General features: G+C 48.0%; 1 protein-coding gene across 6 annotated transcripts in view; it reads left to right on the top strand.

The window, feature by feature from the left end:
• Window positions 1-26,277, top strand: part of aopep (aminopeptidase O (putative)) — a 480,514-nt gene that overhangs the window by 20,959 nt on the left and 433,278 nt on the right. For all 6 annotated transcript variants that reach the window (XM_072516725.1, XM_072516726.1, XM_072516724.1 and 3 more), the window contains one exon: window positions 7,296-7,459. In XM_072516725.1, the coding sequence (XP_072372826.1) occupies window positions 7,296-7,459 (164 nt within the window). The remainder of the gene's footprint in view (window positions 1-7,295; window positions 7,460-26,277) is intronic.

Consider the following 26,277-nt stretch of genomic DNA (forward strand, 5'->3'; position numbering starts at 1 on the left):
TACCAACGCCCCCAAACTGGTGTCCTTGCATGAAGCCGCCTACATACGCTCCCGTGCCGACCCCTCCCCCACCACCCACTTCCTGATCATGGCTATATTCGCCGCCTAGTAATAGTTACTAAAATTTGACAGCGTCAGCCCACCCTCTCCCCGACTCCGCTTAAGCATTACCTTCCTTACCCGCGGGGTCTTGCCCGCCCAAACAAAGCCAGAGATCACTTTGTTGACCCGTTTAAAAAAGGACCGCGGAATAAAGATGGAGAGACATTGAAACACGAACAGGAATCTCGGGAGGACTGTCATCTTCACCGTCTGCACCCTTCCAGCTAATGATATCTCCGAAAATCGTCCTTCATTTGGTCTACTAGCCGGGCCAGATTTAATGTATGTAGCCGGTCCCATTTCCGCGCCACTTGAATGCCTCGGTACCTAAAGCTTCCCCCTACTAATCTAAACAGCAGCTCCCTCAATCGTCTCTCCTCTCCCCTCGCCTGGACCGCAAACATCTCACTTTTCCCCATATTTAGCTTATACCCTGAAAACTGGCCAAATTCCCATAGAATCTTCATGATTTCTTCAATTCCCTCTAATGGGTCCAATACATACAGTGCAGGCCATGTCTACATGGAGCGAGACTCTGTGCCCCCCCCCCCCCCCCCCCCCCCCCCCCCCCCCCCCCCCCCCCCCCCCCCCGGACCAGCCCCTTGAGGCTCTCAGAGCAATTGCCAATGGCTCTATAGCTAGCGCGAACAACAGTGGGGAGAGAGGGCATCCCTGTACACTTGCCCACAGGAGCCTGATACAGCAACCTGACCCAGTCAATAAAGCCCTGCCCAAAAGGGAACCGTCCCAGTACCTCCCACAGATATTCCCATTCTACCCGATCAAAAGCCTTTTCTGCATCCATTGCGATCACTACTTCCACCTCCCTACTTTCCGGGGGCATCATGGTCACATTTAACAATCTTCTTACATTGGCCACCAACTGCCTACCCTTACCAAACCCGTCTGGGCCTCCCCAATAACGTCTGGAACACAATCCTCAATCCTGGCGGACCAAATTTTGGCCAGCAGTTTGGCATCCACATTCAACAGGGATATCGGCCTGTAGGACCCACACAGCTCTGGATTCTTGTCCCGCTTCAGAATCAGCGATATCGTGTCCTGTGACATCGTCGGGGGCAGCACCCCTCTTTCCCTTGCCTCATTGAAGATCCTCATCAACACCGGCCCCAATATCCCGGAGAACCTTTTATAGAACTCTACTGGGTACCCGTCCGGCCCCGGGGCTTTACACGCCTGCATGGCCTTCAGACCCTCCACTATCTCTTCCAACCCGATAGGGCCGCCAGCCCTTCTACCAGCTCCCCGTCCACCTTTGGGAAATTCAGCCCCCCAAGAAGTGCCTCATCCCCTCCGGCCCCGTAGGGGGTTCCGACCTGTACAGCCCACTGTAGAAATCCCTAAATGTCTTATTCACCCCTGCTGAATCTCCAACCAGGTTCCCATCTCCGTCATTTACTTTCCCTATCTCCCTGGCTGCCTCCCACTTTCTAAGCTGCTGTGCAAGCATTCTGCTGGCTTTCTCTCCATACTCGTAGATCGCCCCCCTCGCCTTTCTCAGCTGCTCCACCGCCCTCCCTGTGGTTAACAAGCCAAACTCAGCCTGTAGCCTCCACCGTTCCCTTAAAAGCCCTGCCTCTGGGGTCTCTGCATACTCCTATGGATCTGTAGTATCTCCTTAACCATTCAGTCCGTCTCTTCCTTGTCCACCTTCCCCCTATGGGCTCGTATCAAGATCAGCTCTCCTCTGACCACCGCCCTCAGTGCTTCTCAGACCATCGCTGCTGAAATTTCCCCCGTGTCGTTGACCTGCAGGTAGTTCTGAAGACATTTCCTCAGCCGCTCGTACACCCCTTCATCAGCCAAAAGACCCACATCTAACCTCCAGTGCGGGCGCTGGTTACTGTCTTTACTTACCTGCAGGTCAACCCAGTGCGGAGCATGGTTATGAGATTGTGATCACCGAGCACTCTGCGTCCACCACCCCTGCCAGTAAGGCCCTGCTCAAAATGAAGAAATCGATCCGGGAGTACACTTTATGCACATCTGAGTAGAAGGAGAACTCCTTCACCCTCGGCTGTCCAAATCTCCATGGATCCACCCCACTCCCATCTGCTCCATGAACCCTTTTAGTTCCTTTGCCATTGCTGGCACCCTGCCCGTTTTCGATCTTGACCGGTCCAAGCCAGGGTCAATAACTGTGTTGAAGTCCCCTCCCATGACCAACCTGTGCGAGTTCAGGTCCGGTATCTTCCCCAGCATCCTCTTTATAAACTCCACATCATCCCAATTTGGTGCATACACATTTACTAATACCACCTGCACCCCCTCCAGTTTCCCACTGACCATAATGTACCGACCTCCCACATCCGAAACTATCCTACCCGCCTCAAACACCACCTGTTTATTGATCAGGATCACAACCCCTCCAGTCTTTGAATCCAGCCTTTCCTCAATCGTCAGCTACTCTAAGGTGCGTCTCCTGCAACATTACCACGTCCGCCTTCAGCCCCCTAAGATGCGCGAATACATGTGCCATCTTGACCGGCCCATTTAACCCTCGAACATTCCAGGTGATCAGCCTAGTTGGGGGACTCATTGTGACCCCCCCTTTGCCGATCAGCCATCCCCTTTTTTGGGCTCGCCTCCAGCCCGTGCTCCGTGCCTCCACCGGCCCGCCCCCAGGCAGCCTCCGCTCCCAACCTCCTCTCTGTCCCTTGGCCCAACTCCCTCCCTCGTCACCAGAACATTTCCCCCCCCCCCCCCCCCCCAGTAACAACACTCTTTAACCCAACCCCTTTGATAAACTGAACATATGCACATCCCCCACTATGCTCCCATGAGCTAGCCCGCCCAGCTAGCTTGGTGGCCCCCATCCCTGGTGCCGGATAGCCTCCCACCTATTGTCCCCCCCCCGCTCATACAAAAATACTCCAACACCAAACACACAATTGCCCGACAGAAAAACACCAAAATCCAAACAAGCACACCTCCATCCCCCAACAGTGCAGATGAAAACCTTAACTCATTCAGCTCTGCCACTGGTCCCAAATCAATACAGAAGGCATTACAAAAAGCTTCCCCAAAACGGAAAACGAGAAACTTAAAAAAAAAAAAGAACAGAGAAACAAAAAGGAAAAAAACATGAACGTTGCAGCAAAGTTCAAAAGTTCTCAGTCCACCACCAGTCCTTTCCTTTTCACGAAGTCCAGCGCGTCCTCGGGCGACTCGAAATACAAGTGCTGTTCCTCGTACGTGACCCAGAGATGGGCTGGATACAACAGTCCGAACTTCACCTTTTTCTTAAAAAGGATCGACCTAATCTGGTTGAAGCCTGCTCTTCTCCTGGCCACCTCCACACTCCTTATTCAAGTACCTGTGGAATCTCACCACCATTGCCGGCGGGGGGCTCCCGTTTGCCAAGGGTCGGGAGAATGCCCCATCCCCCAGCAGCTTCTCAAACATATATGTATGCAATGTATGCCCCAGCGTCCGCTCCTTCAGACCCCTCCGGGAGCCCAACGATTCTCAAGTTCTGCCAGCGGGACCTATTCTCTCGGTCCTCCACCTTTTCCAAGAGCTTCTGCTGCTGGTCTCTCAGCATCCCCAAGTCCAACTCCACCGCAGTTTGATGTTCCTCCTGCTCAGCCAGTGCCTTCTCCAGCTTCTGGATCGCCCAATCTTGGGCGTCCAATCTAAGCTCCAGCCGCTCAATCGACTCTTTTATCGGGTCCAAGCAGTCCCGTTTCTGCTTAGCAAAGTATTCCTGAATAACTTGCATCAGCTGCTCCGATGACCGCTGGGTCGACAAACCAGAGGTCCGGCCCTCCGCCATGCTGTCTCCTGCTGCAGCTTCAGCTCAAGCCTGCTCTGGCTTTCTGTTTCTGCCTGAACGAGCACTTCTAGTCCTTCTCTCCATGCACCGATGTGGGAACTCAGTACACAATTGCCCCTGTCTTCAGTTTGCTATGTTCAACTTCACACTGGTTCCTGATCCTTCACCATGATTACACATTCTACTTATTAAAATAACTGTGTGGGTTTGTAACGTCCATGCAGGTGTACCTGTGAATATATGAAAAATTAGCACTTAAAACAACTCGGAGAATGAACACTTTGCCTTGTACGAAGATGGAGTCAAGGGACCTTCTTCCTAATCCGCAAATATATACAAAACTGTCCATGGTTGGAAGTAGCTTGCTTGCCTGGTCAGGGCATTAAAATGTATACAACTATTTTCAAATTCCATTGAGAAGACAATGCAACATTTCTCCTTTGGAGTTAACAGCTGTTATTCTTTGAAAGTGTCCAGAAACTGATGCGCAGTGACCATCCAGGCTTAATTGCTGCAGCATAAAATTCCACAGAAAGGGTGTAAAGGAAAACCGCTCCATCACAAAGAGAGCATTATCCCCTGTAACAATAAAGAAATAATTATCCAGCCATTATTACTGTGCTGTTTGTGGGAGCTTCTTGTGCGCAAAATTGGCTGCCAATGTTTTTTATGGTGAATATATTTCAAATGTATTTCATTGGCTGTAAAGTGCTTTGAGATGTCTGGTGGTCAAGGCGCTATACAAATGCAAGTTGATCTTCCTAAACGTTTACACAAATTTATATTTTATATTCTCATATATTCTATACCTTGTACTGGGCCCACAAATCCTTCTGCTTTTCCACATCAATTCAGCATCTCCCAATTCAAAATTTTAATTTATTTTACATTTTTTAAGTGCATCATGCTTACTGACATTGAATTCCTCATTGGGTTCACACTATTTTACCAATAATGTCCTTGAGGCTTCCTTCAGTCTTCAGAATTGTTTACCATGCCTCCTATTTTACTATTGTAGGCAAATTTGGATACTACTCCCTCCAACCCTCTTCATGTATCCAGTAAGACCAAGTGATCCAAGAGAAGATCCTGCCCCCCACGCAGACAAATTGCCCCATACTCCTCGCTTTTCTTTCTTCTAGCCAGTTTGCTACCGTTCCCCAAATTCCATAGATTTTTAGTTCGCCAGAAGTCTTCTGCCCTGGTACATGCCAAAGGTTTTCTGCAAGTCCATCTATACCAATCCTTTACATTTTTCCCATCCACCATTTCCATCACCTCCTAAAAAACGATCATCAGGTTTACCAAGCACAAGCTTGCTTTCTGAAATCCATGTTGTCTGTTCCAAATTAGTTCATGTTTCCCTAGTTATTTAGTAATTTCAATTTTGGGCAGAGGTGTGAAAAAGTAGTGGGAAACACCATTGCAACATCTCAACAATGCTGTCTCACATCTGGTCAACTTTCCAAGGGGTGAACTATCAGGGAATCAGCAAGGCATTCCACTAGCCTCCTGCTGAATCTGCAGACTCTGAACTGCTCAGAGGACGCGTCCCAGTAGCAGGTTAGAGGGCCATTGGAGATGCATCTAAAACACTCAATGACAGAGCAAGGCTAAAATTTCAGTAGTCAGGCCCATTCTTGTGGAGAGCCCATCCAGCATTACAGGCCCGCTTAGTGGGCCTCCTGCATTGGAAGGCAGATGTGGAGGTGGCAGATTAGGAGGCCGCCTTATGTAAAGTGGCTTGGTGGCTGTATTGAGACCATTGTGGCTCAGGTCCTGCTATGGACATAATGTTGGTGTTCTGTTCCATGCAAGAAATTGCATCCCTTTCCCTCCCGTCTGTCTGGCCTCTCTCCTCCTGCTCTTCCTGTATGCTCTATTTTCCTCCCCATCTGTGAACATATAAAACTTACTGGTTAAAATGGAGTCCATGTAGTTGGAAGTTGAATTTGGACCACTAACTGTGATGAGCAGCACAGTAGCATTGTGGATAGCACAATTGCTTCACAGCTCCAGGGTCCCAGGTTCGATTCCCGGCTTGGGTCACTGTCTGTGCGGAGTCTGCATGTTCGCCCCGTGTGTGCGTGGGTTTCCTCCGGGTGCTCCGGTTTCCTCCCACAGTCCAAAGATGTGCTGGTTAGGTGGGTTGGCCATGATAAATCGTCCTTAGTGTCCAAAATTGCCCTTAGTGTTGGGTGGGGTTACTGGGTTATGGGGATAGGGTGGAGGTGTTGACCTTGGGTAGGGTGCTCTTTCCAAGAGCCGGTGCAGACTCGATGGGCCTCCTTCTGCACTGTAAATTCTATGAAATTCTAAGGGAATTGCTGGATTGGCGATTGGCGGCGCCACCGGGGATGGTGGCCTGGCTGGGGAATCTGTATGACTTCCTTCGGCTGGAAAATATCAAGTTCGAGTTGAGGGGATCAGCGGAGGGCTTTGTGACATGGTGGGGACTTTCATGACAATGTTTGAGGACTTGTTTGTCGCAGGGTCTGGGGGGGAAAGAGCGAGGGGAGGGGATGAAAAGGGGAAAAGATTGTACAAACTGAATGTGGGGGTGTTGAGAATGCTATTGATTTGTGTTGTATTTTTGAACATGTTTGGAATAAAATACATTTTAAAAAAACACTGACGAATAGAAGATTTTAGGAATATTGACTTCTAGATATTGGGACAATTTAAAGCCTGGGGTTATAATGTGTTGGGCTGCAGTGGTCATGTTTTTAAAAAGGATTTTGCTTTGTGAATGCCTGGGAGCTTCTAGAAGCCAGAAGGTGAAATTGACCAAAGGAATGTGATTTTTCAGTCTGGGCTAATGCACTGTGGTTTGGCGAGGTAAGGTCCCTGGGGATGTAATGCGCAATGCCCCACTGATTTTAAGATATGATGTGGAAGGAAGGATATGTGTATGAGGATGGAGCAGTGCTCCGAAAGCTAGTGACATCGAAATAAACCTGTTGGACTTTAACCTGGTGTTGTAAGACTTCTTACTGATTTTAAGATAGGTTGAGAGCTGCATTTTTTTTGTTCTTAAATGGGAAATTGAGCAGTAGTGTTTACGGCGTGATTGTAAGCTGTTCTTTTCAGGTGTGAAGTTACAGAGTTTAATATTGTATTCATAATAAAGTTTTGTTTTAAAAATACAAAATCCCTATTTCTTCATACAATCGCTCCTGGAGCGAATCATTCTTTCCGCACAGTCTTACAAATAAACTAAAATATTGGGGTTTCGGCCCAGTATCCTAGCCACTGTTGGGGTCTTGTCCTGGGACCCTAATATAACCTAGAGTCTCGTGATTTCCATTAGATTTATCAGGCTAAATAAATGATATGTTAGTAGCACTAATGTGCCTTTAAAAAAAATAGTATTAATTCACTTTTTAATATATTTCAGGCCATGCGTATATACAGCAGGATCTCCTATAAACAACAGAGCACTATTTCCATGTCAGGAGCCACCAGAAGCTATGGCAACCTGGCAGGCTTCAGTTTGGGCCCCAAAAGGATCTTTGGTTCTCATGAGTGGTGAAAATTCTGCTGAACCCAATCATAATGGAGGTAAAAAGGAAAACTTGTATTATTGCATTATGTGAGCAGCATGTACTATAAATGAGAGAATGTAAAAGAAAGATTGTTGTAAGCAAATAATTATTTTAAGATGCAAGTTATTAAATAAGCAAAGTTTAAAATAAATAAACTTTGAAATAGTTAAAGGATTGAAGCCAGAAGTTCACTAAGACAGCAATATTTCTAACTGACCACTATTCTCTTCCCAATCTCTGGCAAATGCTTGTAGCTAAGCCAGGCAGTTTGCAACCATGGTATTATATTTGAGCCCGCGATGAACATCTGATCACATGCAGTTCATCATTAAGACCATTTACTTCCAGCTCCTTAACATTGCCCTGCACCGACCCTGCTTCAGTTCAGCTGCCTTGAAAACCTCACCCATGTCTTTTTTACCTGAAGACTGGACTAGTCGTCTTCCATACTCTGTCAACATTCAAATCTCAGCTGCTCATCTCTGAACTTGCACCAAATTCCCACTAACCTATCACCTCTGCTCACTGACCTACACTGGTTTCCAATCTGAAAGTGGTTCAAATATAAAATCCTTATCATTGTTTTCAAATTCCTCCATGGCTTTTTTCCTTCCTATCACTGTAATCTCCTCTAGTCCTCCAACTCTCCAGAAACCTGCACTTGTCTAATTCTGGCCTAATGATGTGGAAATGTCTAATTTTATGATTCATATATTTTAGGAGTTATCTTTTAGTATTGGGACTGAAACTGTTAAATGTAAGAGACTTGAAACACCTGAGAAGAGGCTGGTAAACAGATCTAAATTATTTGCAATTCAAAGGATAGCCTGTGTTTATTTACGGTCAAAGTTGGGAATGTGAAAACACTAAGCAATGGGTGACTATGGGTGACCCCTTTTTGGGGTTCTTGGTAAAGATGAGATGTCTACAGTAAACTTTGCAAGGAATTTAGTTATTTATATGGGTCCCAGATCAAAAATTGGTTCCAAAACAACAACAAATATAAAAAGAAAGGTCTTAAAGGATTCATATACTTTTCAGATCAAAGGGCTGGATTAAAATTTGAATTAATTAGTTTAAATTTCTATCTGGAATATCTGGAATATCCCATGTATGCCGAGGAGAATCAAAATGAATTTCTGAGAGCACATCTTAGTTTACTCTTAAGAGACACGATGGAGCCCTCACGATCCTGTAATGTACAGGGGAACTCTCGGGTGGCAATAAAATGAGGGTGGCGTGTTAAGTAATGGGTTAAGAGACATTGCAATTAGTTGTCTCATTTATGTTAAGTATCCATTAATTGACACTGATATGAAAAGGGGCTTCAGGTGGCCTTTGTCAGGTGATGTATAGTTAGAGTTTTGTGCAAAGGCTGTTGGAATGAAATAAATGTATGTTTGTGAAAAAGGAACAGAACTTTAGACTCTTCATATCGCAGCAACTAAAATGTCTAACAGGCGTGTCCAGTTGAGACTTTATAAGTGATTACAAATTATAGTGCTAACTTAGTACTTGCTTTGTTTAACTCTTGTACAGTAAATTATTTTTGTTTAAAATGTGAAATCTTGTGGCATAATTTCTTTCAGTTAATAACTTGAGTTTGAATTTATTTTTACAAGTTAATTATCTCCCTTGTGATCAGTTTGAATCAGATATCATGAGATGAGCTTCTGACCTCGTATTCACGTGATGTTAATGCCACCTATTTCCACTTCCCTTACATCACTCATCTTTGCCCCTGTCTTAGCTGCTGAAATCCTTGCTACATTGCTACCCATGTCTGTACTCGCAGCAAGGCCCGTTTCCCTCTCATCTCTGTGCTCACTTGCCTATATTGACTCCCTTTTGATCAATGTCCTGATTTTAAAATTCTCATCCATGTTTTCATATCCCTCCATGGCCATTCAGCCATTTAGCCCTTTGAGCCTGCTCCGCCATGGCTGATCATCCAACTCGATAGCCTGTTCCCATCTCTTTTCTCTCTCTCTTCTCTCTCTCTTTCCCCCCCCCCCCCCCATATAATTTTATACCATTCGCCCCAAGAGCTATATCTAACTCTGTCTTGAAAACATGCACTGTTTCGGCCTTAACTACTTTCTGTGGTAGTGAATTCCACAGGCTCATAACTCTCTGGGTGACGGAATTTCTCCTCGTCTAAGCCCTAAATAGTTTACCCCATATCCTCAGACTGTGACCCTTGGTTCTGGACTCCCCCACCATCGGGAATATCCTTCCTGCATCTACCCTGTCTACTCTGTTAGAATTTTATAGGTTTCTATGAGATCCTCCCTCATTTTTCTGAACTCCAGCAAATATAAACCTAACTGTCTCAATCTCTTCTATGTCAGGGTCGCCATCCCAGGAATCAGTCTGGCAAACCTTCGCTGCACTCCCTCTATAGCAAGAACATTCTTCCTCAGATAAGGAGAACAAAACTTCTCACAATAGTCCAGGTGTGGTCCCACCAGTGCTCTATATAATTGCATCAAGACAATCCCTGCTACTGTACCCTAATCCTCTTGCTAGAAAGGCCAACATACCATTTGCTTTCTTTACCACCTGCTGCATCTGCATGCATACCTTCAACGACTGTTCTATGAGGACACCCAGATCTCGTTGTACATTCCCCGCTTCAATTTATAACCATTCGGATAATAATCTGCATTCCTGTTTTTGCTAAGAAGTGGATAGCCTCACATTTGTCCACATCCTACTGCATCTGCCATTCATTTGCCACTCATTTGCTTGTCCAAAACACACTGAAGCATCTCTGCATCCTCCTCAGCCCACCCTCCCACCCAGCTTTGTGTCATCTGCAAATTTGGAGATATGTATATTGTGAATAGCTGGGGACCCAGCTCCGACGCCTGTGGTACCCCACTGGTCATTGCCTGCTATTTGGAAATAGGTCTGTTTATTCCTACTCTTTGTTTGCTGTCCACCAACCAGTTTTCTATCCAGCTCAATACACAGCCCCATATCCCATGTGCTTTAACTTTACACATTAATCTCTTCTGTGGTACTTTGTGGAAAGCCTTCTGAAAGTCCAAATAAACCATATCCATTACCCCCCCCCCCCCATATCAAGTATACTAGTTACACCCTCGAAGAATTCCAGTGGATTTGTCAATCACGATTTCCCTTTTGTAAATCCATGCTGACTGTCTGATTGTGCCACTGTTTTCCAATTGCTCTGCTATTTAATATTTTATCACAGACTCTAGCATTTTCCCACTACTAACGTCAGGCTGACTGGTTTATAATTCCCTGTTTTTTCTCGACCTCCCTTTTTAAATAGTGGGGTTACCTTGCAATCTGTAAGAACTGTTCAAGTCTATAGAATCTTGGTAGATGACCACATATGCATCCACTATTTCTAGGGCTACTTCCTTAAGTACTCTGGGATGTAGATTATTGGGCCCTGGGGATTTATTAGCCTTCAATCCAACCAATTTCCCCAACATCACTTCCCTACAAATACTGATCTCCTTCACTTCCTCCCTCTTACGAAACCCTGTGTTCCCCAACATTTCTGTTATGTTATATGTGTCCTCCTTTGTGAAGACTGAACCAAAGTATATGTTTAGTTTGTCAGCCATTTCTTTGTTCCCCATTATAAATCCCTCTCTGACTGTAAAGGTCTTCACATTTGACTTCACCAATCTTTCTCTTCACATATCTATAGAAACTTTTACAGTCAGTTTATATGTTCCCCACAAGCTTACTCTTGAACCCTTAATCAATTCCTTTGCCCTTCTTTGCTGAATTCCAAACTGTTCTCAATCCTCAGGTCTGTGTTTCTTCCTGGCCAATTTGTATGTCTCTTCCTTGGATCTAATACTGTCTCTAATTTCTCTTGTAAACCATGGTTTGGCCACCTTTCCCGTTTTACTTTTGCTCCAGACAGGAAGAAGTAATTGTTACAGTTCACCCATGCGCTCTTTGAATGTTTCCATTGTTTATCCACCATCATCCCTTTAAGTAATGTTCCCCAATCCATCATAGCTAATTTGCACCTCATACCATCATAGTTTCCTTTATTAAGAATCATGACCCTAGTCTCAGAATCAACTACTATGTCACTCTCCATCTTGATGAAGAATCGTATTATGGTCGCCCATTCCCAAAGGGCCTCACGCAACTAGATTGCCAATTATTCCTTTCTCATTACACAATACCCAGTCTAGGATGGCCTGTTCCCTAGTTGGTTCCTCAACGTATTGATCCAGAAAACCATCCTATATACACTCCAGGAATTCCTCCTCTATGGTATTTGATTTGCTCAGTCTACATGCAGATTAAAGTCACCAATAATTCAGATGTTCCTTTATTGCATGCATCTCTAATTTCCTGTTTAATGCCATTCCTAACTTCACTACAGTTTGGGGGGGGGGGCTTTTTACAACCCCCATTAATGTTTTTTACCCCTTAGTGTTTCTCAGCTCTACCCATACAGAATCCACACCGTTGGAACTAATATTTGTCCTCACTATTGCGTAATTTCCATTTAACTCCATCGCCTTTTCCTTTTTGTCTGTTCTTCCTAAATACTGAATACACCTAGATGTTCAGTTCCTATCCCTGGTCACCCTGCAGCCATGTCTCCATAATTCCGACTATATCATACCCGTTTACATTTATTAGTTTAAATCCTCCCCAACCACTCAAGCAAATGTTCGCCCCGAGGACAACAGTCCCAGTCCTGCCCAGTGTAACCTGTCCAGTTTGCAGATGTCCCACTTCACCCAGAACTGGTCCCAGAAATCAGAAACCCCCCACCACTCACACCATTTCTTCAACCACTAATTCATCCGATATATCTTGCTATTTCTACTCTGACTAGCATGTGGCACTGGTAGTAATCCTTTTTTAAAGAAAATATTTTATTAAGGCATTTATAATTTTAACATTTTCAAATTTTAAACAACAGAGAGATCCAACACACGCAAAACCCCCACAATAACATACCCAGCTCCCCCCAGCCCTAAACACTAACTATCCATACATTAGATTCCCTGCCCTTATTCGTCACTTCCATGGCCACCCCCCCTCAATTTACCTTGAAGAAGTCGATGAACGGCTGCTACCTCCGAGCAAACCCCTGTAATGAACGTTTTAAGGCAAACTTAGTCTTCTCTAGCCTAAGAAACCCTGCCATGTCACTGACCCAAACCCCCGACTTTGGAGACTCCGAGTCCCTCCGTCCCAGCAAAATGCTCCCGGATCTGCCGACACTACAAATATTGCCACCTCTGGACTCGAGTTACCCTCCCTTCCAGGACCTCTGACATGACATGTCAGGGGGCTGGCTTAGCACAGGGTTAAAGAGCTGGCTTTGAAAGCAGACCAAGGCAGGCCAGCAGCACGGTTCAATTCCCGTACCAGCCTCCCCGAACAGGCGGCGGAATGAGGCGACTGGGGCTTTTCACAGTAACTTCATTTGAAGCCTACTTGTGACAATAAGCAATTTTCATTTTATCATTTTTCATGACATCTGAAAATCCCTGCCACATGACATCTGAAAATCCCTGCCCAATTGCTCTCAGCCTCAGACACGCCCAGAACATATGTACATGGTTCGCAGGACTTCCCCCACACCACCCACACCTGTCCTCCACCTCCTCAAAAAACATACTCCTCATATGAGTCCTGTGGACCACCTTGAACTGGATCAGGCTTAGCATTGCACATGACGAGGATGCATTGATTCTCCTCAGGGCCTTCTCCCATATCCCGACTTCCAACTCTCCTCCCAGCTCTTCCTCCCACTTCCTCTTCACCTCCCCAATTGGGACCCCTTCCCACTCCATCAGTTCCTTATATATTTCCGAGACCCTCCCCTCCCCAACCCCTGTTTTAGACTTCACCTTATCCTGTTGTCCCCTTAGTGGGAGGCGAGGGACGCTCGGGACCTGCCTCCGGACAAAATCCCGTTCCCACCCGGCAACTCAAACTCCCCCTCTAGCTCCTCCAGACTCGGGAAACCCTCCTCAGTGAAGAGATCCTCAAACCTCTCGATCCCTGCCCGCTGCCACCTCCTGACTCCCCCGTCCAGACTCCCCAGAGTGAACCGGTGATTGTCACAGATCGGTGAACACACCGATGCCCCCTCCAGTCCCATGTGCTGCCTCCATTGCCCCACACTCTCAGGGCTGCCACTACCATTGGGCTTGTGTACCGAGCCGGCGAGAATGGTAGAGGTGCCGTTAACAAAGCCGTCAGACTTGTGCACTTGCAAGATGCCACCTCCACTCGCTCCCACAATGACGCCCCCCCCCCACTACCCATTTCTTAACCATCGATATATTAGCCGCCCAGTAGTAATTAATAAAGTTCGAAAGGGCCAAGCCCCCTTCCCCATGCCCCCGCTCACGAAGGACCTTCTTCACCCTTGGGGCTATCCCGGCCCATATAAAACCCGAGATTGCCGCTTCATCTTCCTAAAAAATGCCTTGGGGATGAAGATTGGAAGACACTGAAACACGAACAGCAATCTCGGGAGGACTGTCATTTTCATAGTCTGTATCCTCCCCGCCAATGACAGCGGGAGCACGTCCCATCTACGGAAGTCCCCTTTCATTTGGGCAGCATGGTAGCGCAAGTGGCTAGCCCTGTGGCTTCACAGCGCCAGGGTCCCAGGTTCGATTCCCTGCTGGGTCACTGTCTGTGTGAAGTCTGCACGTTCTCCCTGTGTGTGCGTGAGTTTCCTCCGGGTGCTCCGGTTTCCTACCACAGTCCAAAGACATGCAGGTTAGGTGGATTGTACATGCCAAATTGCCCTTAGTGCCCAAAAAGGTTAGGAGGGGTTATTGGGTTACGGGGATAGGGTGGAAGTGAGGGCTTAAGTGGGTCGGTTCAGACTCAATGGGCCAAATGGCCTCCTTCTGCACTGTATGTTCCTATGTTTCATTTGCTCAATCAACCTGTCCAAATTTAGTTTATGAAGCTGACCCCAGTCCCTTGCCACTTGAATCACCAGGTACCTAAAACCCCCTCCCACCACTTTGAATGGCATCTCACTCAGTCTCCACTCCTGCCCCTTTGCCTGGATCGCAAAAACCTCACTCTTGCCCATATTCAGTTTGTACCCTGAGAACTGACCAAATTCCTCTAGTATCCCCATAATTCCTGCAACTCCCCGTAATGGGTCTGTTATATAAAGGAGCAAATCGTCTGCATAGAGCGAGACCCTATGTTCCAACCCCCCATCTCACTATCCCCCACCAAATGTTCGATGCTCTCAGCGCAATTGCCAAAGGCTCTATGGCCAGGGCAAATAGTAGTGGGGAGAGTGGGACACCCTTACCTTGTCCCCCGGCACAGACTAAAATACTCTGACCGGACCCGGTTTGTCCTTACATTCGCCACCGGTGCCTGATATAGTAGCCAGTCCCAAACCACAAATCCCTGCCCGAACCCAAACCTTCCCAGAATATCCCACAAATACTTCCACTCCACCCAATCAAAGGTCTTTTCTGCATCCATGGCCACCACCACCTCGACCGTGCGCCCCTCCGCAGGCATCATTATTACATTTAGGAGCCGCCTAATGTTGGATGTCAGGGACCGTCCCTTAACAAATCTCGTCTGGTCTTCCCCTATTACCCCCGAAACACAATCCTCTATATGTGTCGCCAAGATCTTTGCCAGCAATTACGCATCCACATTTAGCAGAGAGATTGGCCGATACGCACCACAGCTCTCCGGATCCTTATCCCGCTTCACAATAAGGGAAATTGATGCCTGCGATAACGTTGGGGGGAGAACACCCAGCTCCTTCGACTCATTAACAGCCTTTACCAGGAGCGGCCCCAACAGCCCGGAAAACATTTTATAAAACTCAACCGGGTATCCGTCTGGTCCTGGGTCTTTACCTGATTGCATCGCCCCCAACTCGTCTATACCCTCCCCAAGCCCAATTGGGGCTCCCAAGTCCTCCACCAACTCCTCATCTATCCTTGGGAACTCCAGCCCCCCCAGAAATTGTTTCATACCCTCCTCCCCGGCTGGGGGTTCCAATTTTTACGATTTGCTATAAAACTCTTGAAACATATCATTCACCCCCACCGGATCCCTCACTTTCCCAATCTCTCTCGCCGCCTCCTGTTTACTCAGCTGATGCGCCAGCATCCTACTGGCTTTTTCCCCATGCTCATACACTGCTCCCTTTACACTCCTCAGCTGTCCCTCCGCATTACCTGTGGACAGGAGCCCAAATTCCAGCTGCAGCCTCTGACGCTCCTTCAAAAGCCTGTCATCCGGAGACTCCGCGCACCTCCTGTCCACCTGTAAAATGTTGCTGTCCAACTCCGACCACTCAGTCTTCTCCTTATGGGCCTGAATTGAGATTAGTACCCCCTAATAACCGCATTCGGTGTCTCCCAAACCATCCCGGCCGAAACCTCACCCGTGTCATTGATCTTTATATATCCCCGAATGGCCTCCCTCATCCGCCCACATGCCTCCTCCTCCGCTAACAGCCCCACATACAACCTCCATTGCGGGCGCTGGGCCGTTCCTTTGCTAACTTGCAAGTCTGCCCAGTGCGGGGCATGGTCTGACACCACAATTGCTGAATATTCAGTATCGCCCACTTCAGCCAGCAGTGTTTTGTCCATCACAAAGAAGTCTCTCCGGGAATACACCTTATGCACATGGGAGTAAAATCAAAACTCTTTACTCTTCGGCCTCCCAAATCTCCACGGATCGGACCCCCCCATGCGCTCCATGAACCCCCAAAGCTTCTTTGCCATAGCTGATACCTTCCCCGACCTAGAACTCGACTGATCCAGCCTTGGATCCAGGACCGTATTGAAATCTCCCCCCATAATCAGTTGATGTGAACCTGGGTCCGGGATCTTCCCCAGAACCCGTCGAACGAACTCAACATCATCCGAGTTCAGGGCATATATATTTACCAATACCACGGCCATTCCCTCCAGCTTCCCACTAACCATAATCTATCTACCCCCCAGGTCCGCTTCTATATTCCCCACCTAAAATGCCACCCACTTATTAACCAGGATTGCCACCCCCCTTCATTTTAAAGTCTAATCCCAAATGGAACACCTGCCCAACCCATCCCTTCCTTAACCTAATCTGGTCCCCCACCTTCAGATGTGTCTCCTGCAACATGGCGACGTTCGCCTTCTTTTGCCTCAAGTGCGCGAACACACGGGCCCTTTTGACCTGCCATTCAGTCCCCGAACGTTCCACGTGACCAACCTGGTTTGGAGACACCCTCCCCTGCCGATCAACCATAACCTCTCCTAGGTCAGTCTGCGGCCCATGTCCCGCACCTCCCCGGGCCCGCCCTCGGGCAACTATCATCATCATCCCTCCCCCTCCTCTACTTTGAAACTCCCCTCCTCGTCAGCAGTGTAATCCCCCTGCCCAACACCCCACTCCCCCTCCCCCCCCCCCCCACATCGATCATCAGCTCACCCCCCCCCCCCCCCACTTCCATGATCTGCCCGCCCAGCTAGCCTGGCAGCCCCTGCAGCTAGTATTCTACCCCCCCCACTGATTCCCCGCTCCCCGCACTTAGTGCAAACAGTCAAAACAAAGGCAGGAAGTAAAAACAAACAAACAATCCCTCCCAAGTTCCGAACACAAAGACCCACCCCTCCTCCCTTTACAAAGCACTGTAAACCGACACAACTCTAACCCCAACCAGAACCGAAGAACGGAAAAAATGAAAGAAACCCAAACAACATAAACCCAACGTTTTTCAAAACATAGTTCAGTTCTCCTCAAATTGGGGCATCACGGTAGCACAGTGGTTAGCACAGTTGCTTCACAGCTCCAGGGTCCCAGGTTCGATTCCCGGCTTGGGTCACTGTCTGTGCGGAGCCTGCACGTTCTCCCCGTGTGTGCGTGGGTTTCCTCCGGGTGCTCTGGTTTCCTCACACAGTCCAAAGATGTGCAGGTTAGATGGATTGGTCATGCTAAATTGCCCTGAGCGTCCAAAAAAAGATTAGGTGGGGTTACTGGATTAGGGGGATAGGTTGGAGGTGTGGGCTTAAGTGGGGTGCTCTTTCCAAGGGCTGGTGCAGACTTGATGGGCCGAATGGCCTCCTTCTGCATTGTAAATTACATGATCTATGGTTCATTGAATGGAAAATATGTTTGGGGCAGCACGGTAGCACAATGGTTAGCACAGTTGCTGCACAGCTACAGGGTCCCAGGTTCGATTCCCGGCTTGGGTCACTGTCTGTGCGGAGTCTGCACGTTCTCCCCGTGTCTGCGTGGGTTTCCTCCGGGTGCTCCGGTTTCCTCCCACAGTCCAAAGATGTGCAGAGATAGGTGGATTGGCCATGCTCAATTGCCCTTAGGTTAGGTGGGGTTGCTGGGTTATGGGGATAGGGTGGAGCTGTGGGCTTAAGTGGGGTGCTCTTTCCAAGAGCCGGTGCAGACTCGATGGGCCAAATGGCCTCCTGCACTGTAAATTCTGTGATTCTATGAATCCAAGTTCAAGGTCCTCCTTCCCCTGCCAGTCCATTCTCCTTCATAAAGTCCGCTGACTCCTCCGCCGAGCCAAAGTACAACTCCCGACCTCCATAGGTCACCCATAGGCGAGCGGGTACAGTAGTCTGAACTTTACGCCCTTCTTGTACAGGGCTGACTTGATTCTGTTAAACCTCGCCCTCCTCTTCGCGGGCTCTGCTCCCAGGTTTTGAATCTCGACATCTTCCCAAGTGCATCGCCTCGTCTGCCTGGCCCACGTCATGATATGTTCCTTGTCCAGGAACCGATGCAATCGTACCACCATCGCCCTTGGTGGCTCATCCTCCTGGGGTTTGCGTATTAGTGCCCTGTGGGCCCGATCCACTTCCAACGGCCGTTCAAACACACATTCTCCAAGCAGCTTCTCCAGCATCTTCCCAAGATGCGTCCGCATCTGATCCTTCGATTCCCTCTGGCAGACCCATGATCCGGTTGTTCTGCCTCCGAGAACGGGTTCTGCAGGTCCTCCACTTTCGCCAGCAGTCGCTTCTGCTGGCCACGCATCAGCCCAATCTCTGCTTCCATCGAGGAGGACTGGTCCTCTTGCTCCCCCGCCTGCTCCTCCAGCCTCTGGATCGCCTGTCCATGGGCCGCCAGTCTTGTCTCCATGCAGTCAACCACCGCCTTCATCGAGTCCTCAGCCTGGACCAGGTCCTCCGCATTTTTCTTCCACTGTTGGGTGAACTTCTCATTCAGAAACCTCACCAACTGGTCCATCGACCACTGAGCCGGAGGGCCAGACCCTGCCCGTCCGCCATCTCCGCGTGCGATGTCCTCTCCTCACTCACCTCAGCCAACTGGTTCGCTCTTCCAGGCACTTCTGGAGCACAGCTCCATAAACTAGAGGTCACTCTCTTCTGCTCTCACTTCTATATGTTTTTCCTACAAAATTCCTGCGACAAACCAGCGTAAAGGCCACAAAAAGACCACCATGAGCGGGAGCTGCCAAATATGCGACCACTCACTCCATGGCCGCCACCGGAGGTCCATTGGTAGCAACCCTGAGCTTGCTACTTTTAAGGTCCTACTTTTTAACTTGCTTTCTAACTCCCTGTATTCTGCTTTTATAGGACCTCACCCCTTTTTTTAAACCTATGTCCTTTGTACCGATGTGTACCACGACCACCGGCTGTTCACCCTCCCCCATAGTTGAATGACACTGCCTTTGCAGGGGTCTATATTTAATACCAGAACATATTGGCCCACAAGAGTAGTGGTGGTGACTCATAGCTTTGCACACATGTGTAGAATTAGTTGCCTGGCCTCTGATTGGCAACAGCATACATCAAGAACTTGCTGTGCAAGGAATCCCAAACAAACTAGCGTCACTACATTTTGTGGTGCGATATTTGAAGACTAACGTGGTGCAGCTTTAACTACTATTTACCTTTTGTTAATGATGTAACTTACAACAGAAGAATCTATTGTACACTTATTTCCGGTATTCATTTTGACTTAGAAATGCATGTGCTTGCTCAGTGAGAACTGAAAGGGTTCTAAAATAATAATCTTTTATTATCACAAGTAGGCTTACATTAACACTGCAATGAGGTTACGGTGAAAATAGCTGAATCTTAATTGATTTTGAGCTTTCCATTAACTTTGGATCAATATCCTTTGACTTGCCGTTTGTTAACATAAGGCATTTATCTGAATTTAAACAGTATATGAACTATAATCCTGAGTGCACTCAATCTAATCTTTATCACCAATGATGCCGTTTCTATGTTGAGAAAATTGCCATGCCCAATTTGATTTTAAAGCTTTTTGAAGTAGTGTGATGCAGACCCATTCGATCTAATTTGTACTTTTCATAAATCTATTTTTTTAACATTGCATTATGAATGAAAAGCATCTCTTTGGAAACTTCAAACAATCATTGTGCAAGAACTACGTGGAGTAAAAAAACGACTGTCATTTATGACCGCAGTGCCGCTGTATAGTGTCTCTCCAATGGGACAGGGGAACAGAATGTTATAAAGAGCCAACGTTACCCACTCATCATTGTTAAAGTAAAAGAGCTGTAGTAAGATACCTTTTCATTTTGTGCCATCGTGAGACAACTCGGTCTCTTTCTTTCTGTCCATTGACTGGGTGAGATCAGACCTCCTGCACTGGCAACATCCAACTGCTGGGCGTGAATTGAAGCAAACACAGAGAGGAAAATAAGAGATACAAGATGGGAAGAACTTGAGGATATTCACTTCCCTCCCTTGACAGAAAATGAAGAGTGTTACAATCAAGTCCATTGACAGTTCCTCAATATGGAGCCAAATGGTACCTTCAAGAAGGCACAGAACAAATTCTGGAGAAGCAGCAATGGAGAATTAACTATTTGTGATCGAAGGGGATTGGTGGGAGTTGGGGAGGGAGAGAAAAAGAAACACTGCATTTACAGCAACATCTTGACTGTAGGGGGCTCCACTGATATACATTGGGTTGGGCCTGAAAACAGATATTGGCATTGCAATGCAGGATGTAGGAAAACTTTGTGCAGCCTGCTAATTTAATTGATTACAACATGCAGCCAATTCTAAGCATGCTGTTGAGAGACTGCATGCCTGAGTAGTGTTGAATTGTGATAAGCTATAATAAGTTCAAGCTAGCCCATGCTACTTAAAAACAGCCTGCAACCTTTAAAGGGGATGTACATTCTGGCTGGAGCTGGAGGTCATTCTAAAGTTGATTTTAAAGTGGTAAATACTCCATAATGGCATAAAATAGTAGCAAGAGGACTCTTAATTTTCTGATGCTGCATTGGAGACCTTGTTGAAGGAGATGGAGAGGAGGAGAGTATGATCTAATCACAGGGGAAAGCTTTTGTGAAGGCAATGGAACCAAATAGCTGTGGTGGTCAAGGCCAGGAGTCTAGCCCTGAGGACCTGGATGTAGTGGCCTATGAAGCTCGGCGGCCTCATACAAGCGGTCAAGGTCAGCAAATTCATCCTCAGATGCCATAGCCCACTATTTGCACAACTGGTCTTACACTGCTCACTGCAGCACATTCCCATTAATCACCAATAATTTCTATCAATCATAAATTCATAGCTTCACTTCCAGCTTGTGTACTTTGCACTGCTGCAGCCTCACACCCATATCTTTCAGCTTGTACACATTGCCAGCGACTCAACCATGACGACCACATTCCACTGCACTCACTGATACATTTCCTTCTCTCTTGCAGAACAAGATGATTCATAACCAGAGACAGCAGCGCCTAACTGGCAGAGGGCAGGCATAATTTCCTGTCTTTACCTTGAGGGAGAAGATCATGGTGGCCATCATTGGAGCAGCCATGACTGAGGCTGTAGCCAGCGTCATGGTTGAAACTATGAAAGGCGATGGTATGCTTCTTTTTTGTTCATGAAATATGGGCATAACTGGCATGACCAACATATTGCGTATCTCTAATTGCCCTTGAGACTGTGGTGTTGAGCTGCGTTCTTAGACTACTACAGCAGTCACCAGATCCATGAAGGGAACTGATGCCTGATGGACATTCACCTGGCGACATTGACTTGGTTCAATTGATGATGAACAACCTAGCATCAAGACATTGCAAGATCCAAAAGCCCAAGATCAATGTCTTAGCCCTAAAGCAGCCTGACCGAAGAGAGGAATTCCAAGTGCAACGCACAACCAATCTAGAAAATCTTCACACATCCAACTGAATTTCAGAACTGTGGGGTCAAATAAAATCCGCTATACTAGACCCGAGCATCATCAATACCAGTACTGGTTTGATTGAAACAATGCTAAGATATGTGATCCTGAAAAAAACGAGCAGTCTTCATACCTGGCAGAACAATTCAAGGTAGCAAGGCAAGAAGGCAGCATTCCAACGGCTCAAGGCTGACACCCAAAGGCAAATTTGGAAGATAAAGGACAAGTGGTGGGAAGAGACAGCCCGAAAGATCCATCAACATGCTGACCATCCTGAGAAGTCACCAAGACCATCTATAGACTCAGGTCACGTGGACACAAGATGCAGGCAAACATACATTAAAGACAGGCATGAGGGGAAGGATAAGGGCGTATTGCTGATGTTTCTAAGCAATGTGGCATGGTTTGATTTATTAATTTTGTATGAAACAATTATTTTCTGGTGGCTTTTATTTGAACATTGTGGCTAAGTGGATGTTTTAATGGTCAGTATCAGGGGAGGTAAGGTGTGGGACTATTGGTGAATGGGGAATTGGTGATGTGGGGATTGTGTTTATTGGTATTGTGACCCAATGTGTTGGTTACTGACATTCCGGCCAGAAAGGGGATGTGTTGGTTGCTTCCTCCCTGCCTCTTCCTCCTACTCAGATGGTGGCTGCATAGCTGGTGGCAATGGCTGTGCCCTTTGATGGTGAGGTTGGGCATCATTCAACAGGCCACAATGGAACTTGCTACATGCTCTGTCACATATTGCAGGGCACCTAGATTGATCCAGACAGCGGGAGCATTAATTTAGCATCCCATGACACACAGGAACAGCAGTAGGCCAGTTTGCCTCTTAACATAAGCGTGCACAGCAGCTGGGTGTTGAAGGAGTGGAATCTCTTTTGGTTGCAGTTGATCACAAAATTGATATGGTTGGTTGCACCTTGTACCATGGGGAAGCCAGTAATTTGCACAGAACCGCATACTTAATCCTCCCTCTCTCTAGGAAGAGGGAATAAAATATATTTAGCCATCTTGGAGTCTCACTGATCTTCATTGTGCAACAATAGCTGGCAAGCTGGGGCATGTTGCCTCACAGTAGCATAGTGGTTAGCACAGTTGCCTCACAGATCCAGGGTCCCAGGTTTGATTCCTGGCTGGGTCATTGGCTGTGCGGAGTCTGCACGTTGCCCCCTTGTCTGCGTGGGTTTCCTCCAGGTGCTACGGTTTCCTCCCACAGTCCAAAGATGTGCAGGTTAGGTGGATTGGCCATGCTAAATTGCCATTAGTGTTCAAAAAGGAGAGGTGGAGTTACTGGGTGTGGGCTTAAGTATATGATGCTATAGAAATACAATAAGAAGTCTTACAACACCAGGTTAAAGTACAACAGGTTTGTTTCAAATCACTAGCTTTCGGAGCACTGCTCTTTCCTCTGGTGAAATTCAGGGCCCCAGGTCCCCAGCAAACATTTTATAAAACTCCACTGGGAGCCCATCTGGACCTGGGGCCTTCCCTGTCTATATCACTCCCATACTCTTCATCACCTCCCTCAATCCAATAGGGGCCCCCAATCCCTCAGCACCTCCTCGTCCACCCTGGAAACTCCAACCCATCCAGGAACTACCACATTCCCTCCCCCCTGGCTAGGGGCTCCGATTTATACAATCTCCTGTAAAAAGCCTCAAACACCCCATTCACCCCCACCGGGTCCAACACCACCCTACCCATCCCGTCCTTTACTCTGCCAATCTCCCTCGCCGCCTCCTGCTTCCTTAGCTGGTGGACCAGCATCCTGCTCACCTTCTCACCATACTTGTATTCTGCCCCTCTGGCCCTCTGCAGCTGCCTCACCGCCTTCCCCGTGGACACTAATCCGAACTCCATCAGGTGCCTCTGCCTTTCCTTCTGCAGCCCTGCCTCCGGAGCATCCAAATACCTACTGTCCACTCTCAGAATCTCTTCTACCTCCTTTGCCATCTCTGCCCTTTCTGCCTTCTCCCTATGCGCCCGAATTGAGAGAACCCCCCCCCCCCCCGAACCACCGCCTTGAGTGCCTCCCACAGCGTGTGGCCGTGACCTCCGCCGTGTTGTTCAGCTCCATGTACCCCCGAATGGCGGCCCTCACCCTCTCGCACACCACGTTATCCGCCAACAGCCCCACATCCAGCTCCACTGCGGGCGCTGTCCCCCCCCCCCCCTGGTCTACTCGCAAATTCACCCAGTGCAGCGCGTGGTCAGAGACCACAATCGCTGAATACTCCACATCGACCACCCCACCAACAACTCCCTGCCCATCACAAAAAGGTCAATCCGGGAGTACACCTGGTGCACATGGGAGAAGTATGAAAAGTCCTTCACCCTCGGCCTCCAAAACCTCCAGAGGTCCCCCCCTCCCCATATGCTCCATAAACCCCTTCAGCTTCTTCGCCACTGCCGATACTGGTCCATGCTTGGCTCCATAAGCATATTGAAATCCCCCCCCCCCCCCCGCTCTCCCCTGTCCAACTTCATCACTGCCTTTCCAGCTACGCCACAGCAACCGCACCCTTGTCACCAGCCCTTCCCACCAAACAAAGACAGCCCCATTTTCCTCCCCTACGCCTACCTTCTGACAACCCCCCACTGTACTCCCATTAACTAGCCCGCCCAGCTAGCATGGTGTCCCCTGCCCAAGGCCTTCTCTCCCTTTTAATATTAATTGTAAATAGCTGAGGCCCCAGCACTATCCTTGTGACACTCCATTTATCGCAGCCTTCCACTTAAAAATGATCCATCTATCGCAAACATTTGCTTCCTGTCTGTTAACCAATCCTCTATGCGTACAAATGTATTATCCCTAACTCCATGGGCCCTTTTCTTGTGCATTAATTCTTTGTATACCGGATTCCAGTGGCAGCCAATGAGTCGCACATTTGGTAGCTCCTGCTCAAGGTGGATTTGTTTGGACTTTTTCCCGTTCGTAGGGTGGAAGTTTGGATGGAAAAAGGTAGGAGTGCCAGGAGAAAGTGAGGCTCCACTGGTATGGCTGGTGAATGGATTCACAGACCAAAACTGGGTCGTGAAGAAGGTTGCTGGTGGAGCAGGAGAATATTCGTGCAGGAGAAGATGGCGGAGGATAAAGGGCCTGTCCTGCCTGCCCAGTGGTCAACGGAGCAGCTGGTGGACTTAAATGAGAAGTTCAGCCAGCAGAGAAGGGAAGCCCATGAGGACCTAGCCAGGGTAGTAGAGCCGCTTAAAGCGGGCATTAACCGTGTGGAGTAGAGGCTGCAGTCCCAGGGCCAGGCGATGCAAAAAGTGGAGGAGATGGCCGGGGAGCACGAGGAGCAGCTCGCCTCGTTGGTGGCAAAGATGGGGGTAATGCGGGAGACCCAAAAGCGGCTGAAGAAGAAGGTGGAGAATCTGGAGAACCGCTCCAGAAGTCAAAACCTGCGGACTGTGAGGATGCCAGAAGGCATTGAAGGTGCGAACGTCGGCTCGTATGTGGCCAAGATGTTGGAAAAGCTGATGGGGGAGTGGGCCTTTGACTGGCCCCTGGAGGTCGACCGAGCGCACAGGGCGCTGATGAGGAGGCCGCAGGCGGGCGAGCCGCCGAGGGTGAGGGTGGTGCGGCTGTACCGTTTCCTGGACAAGGAGAAGATTCTGCGATTGTCGAGGCAGACTGGGAAGTGTACTTGGGAAGGGAACGAGCTGAGGGTGTACCAGACCTGGGCGCAGAACTGGCGAAGAGGAGGGCCGGGTTTAACCGGGTCAAGGCTGCCCTCTTAAATAAGGGGGCGAAGTTTGGAGTGCTGTACCCGCCCTGCCTCTGGGTGACTTTCCACACCGGGAATATTATTTTGGTACGCAAGAGGAGGTGACGGAATTTTTGAGGGACAATGGACTTGCAAGAGGAGGAGGATATTGAACTTTTGAGGAGGTGTGAGGAGGTGGTTGCTGGAGAGCTTTTTCTTCTTTGAAATGTTTTGTTGGGCTTGATGGCAGGGTGCTTGGGGAGCATTGGAAGAAAATAGACTTATCAGTGATAGGCAGCATGGTTTTGTGCAGGGAAGGTCATGTCTTACAAACCTAATAGAATTCTTTGAGGAAGTGACAAAGTTAATTGATGAGGGAAGGGCTGTAGATGTCATATACATGGACTTCAGTAAGGCATTTGATAAAGTTTCCCATGGCAGATTGATGGAAAAAGTGAAGTCGTATGGGGTTCAGGGTGTACTAGCTAGATGGATAAAGAACTGGCTGGGCAACAGGAGACAGAGAGTAGTGGTGGAAGGGAGTGTCTCAAAATGGAGAAAAGTGACTAGTGGTGTTCCACAGGGATCTGTGCTCGGACCACTGTTGTTTGTGATATACATAAATGATCTGGACGAAGGTATAGGTGATCTGATTAGCAAGTTTGCAGATGATACTAAGATTGGTGGAGTTGCAGATAGCGAGGTGGACTGAGAGAATACAGCAAAATATAGATAGATTGGAGAGTTGGGCAGAGAAATGGCAGATGGAGTTCAATCCAGGCAAATGCGAGGTGATGCATTTTGGAAGATCTGATTCAAGAGTGGACTATATGGTCAATGGAAGAGTCCTGGGGAAAATTGATGTCCAGAGAGATCTGGGAGTTCAGGTCCATTGTACCCTGAAGGTGGCAACACAGGTCGGTAGCATTGTAAATAAGGCATACAG

Source organism: Scyliorhinus torazame, chromosome 9, assembly GCF_047496885.1.
Source record: "Scyliorhinus torazame isolate Kashiwa2021f chromosome 9, sScyTor2.1, whole genome shotgun sequence".
NCBI classification, from domain to species: domain Eukaryota; kingdom Metazoa; phylum Chordata; class Chondrichthyes; order Carcharhiniformes; family Scyliorhinidae; genus Scyliorhinus; species Scyliorhinus torazame.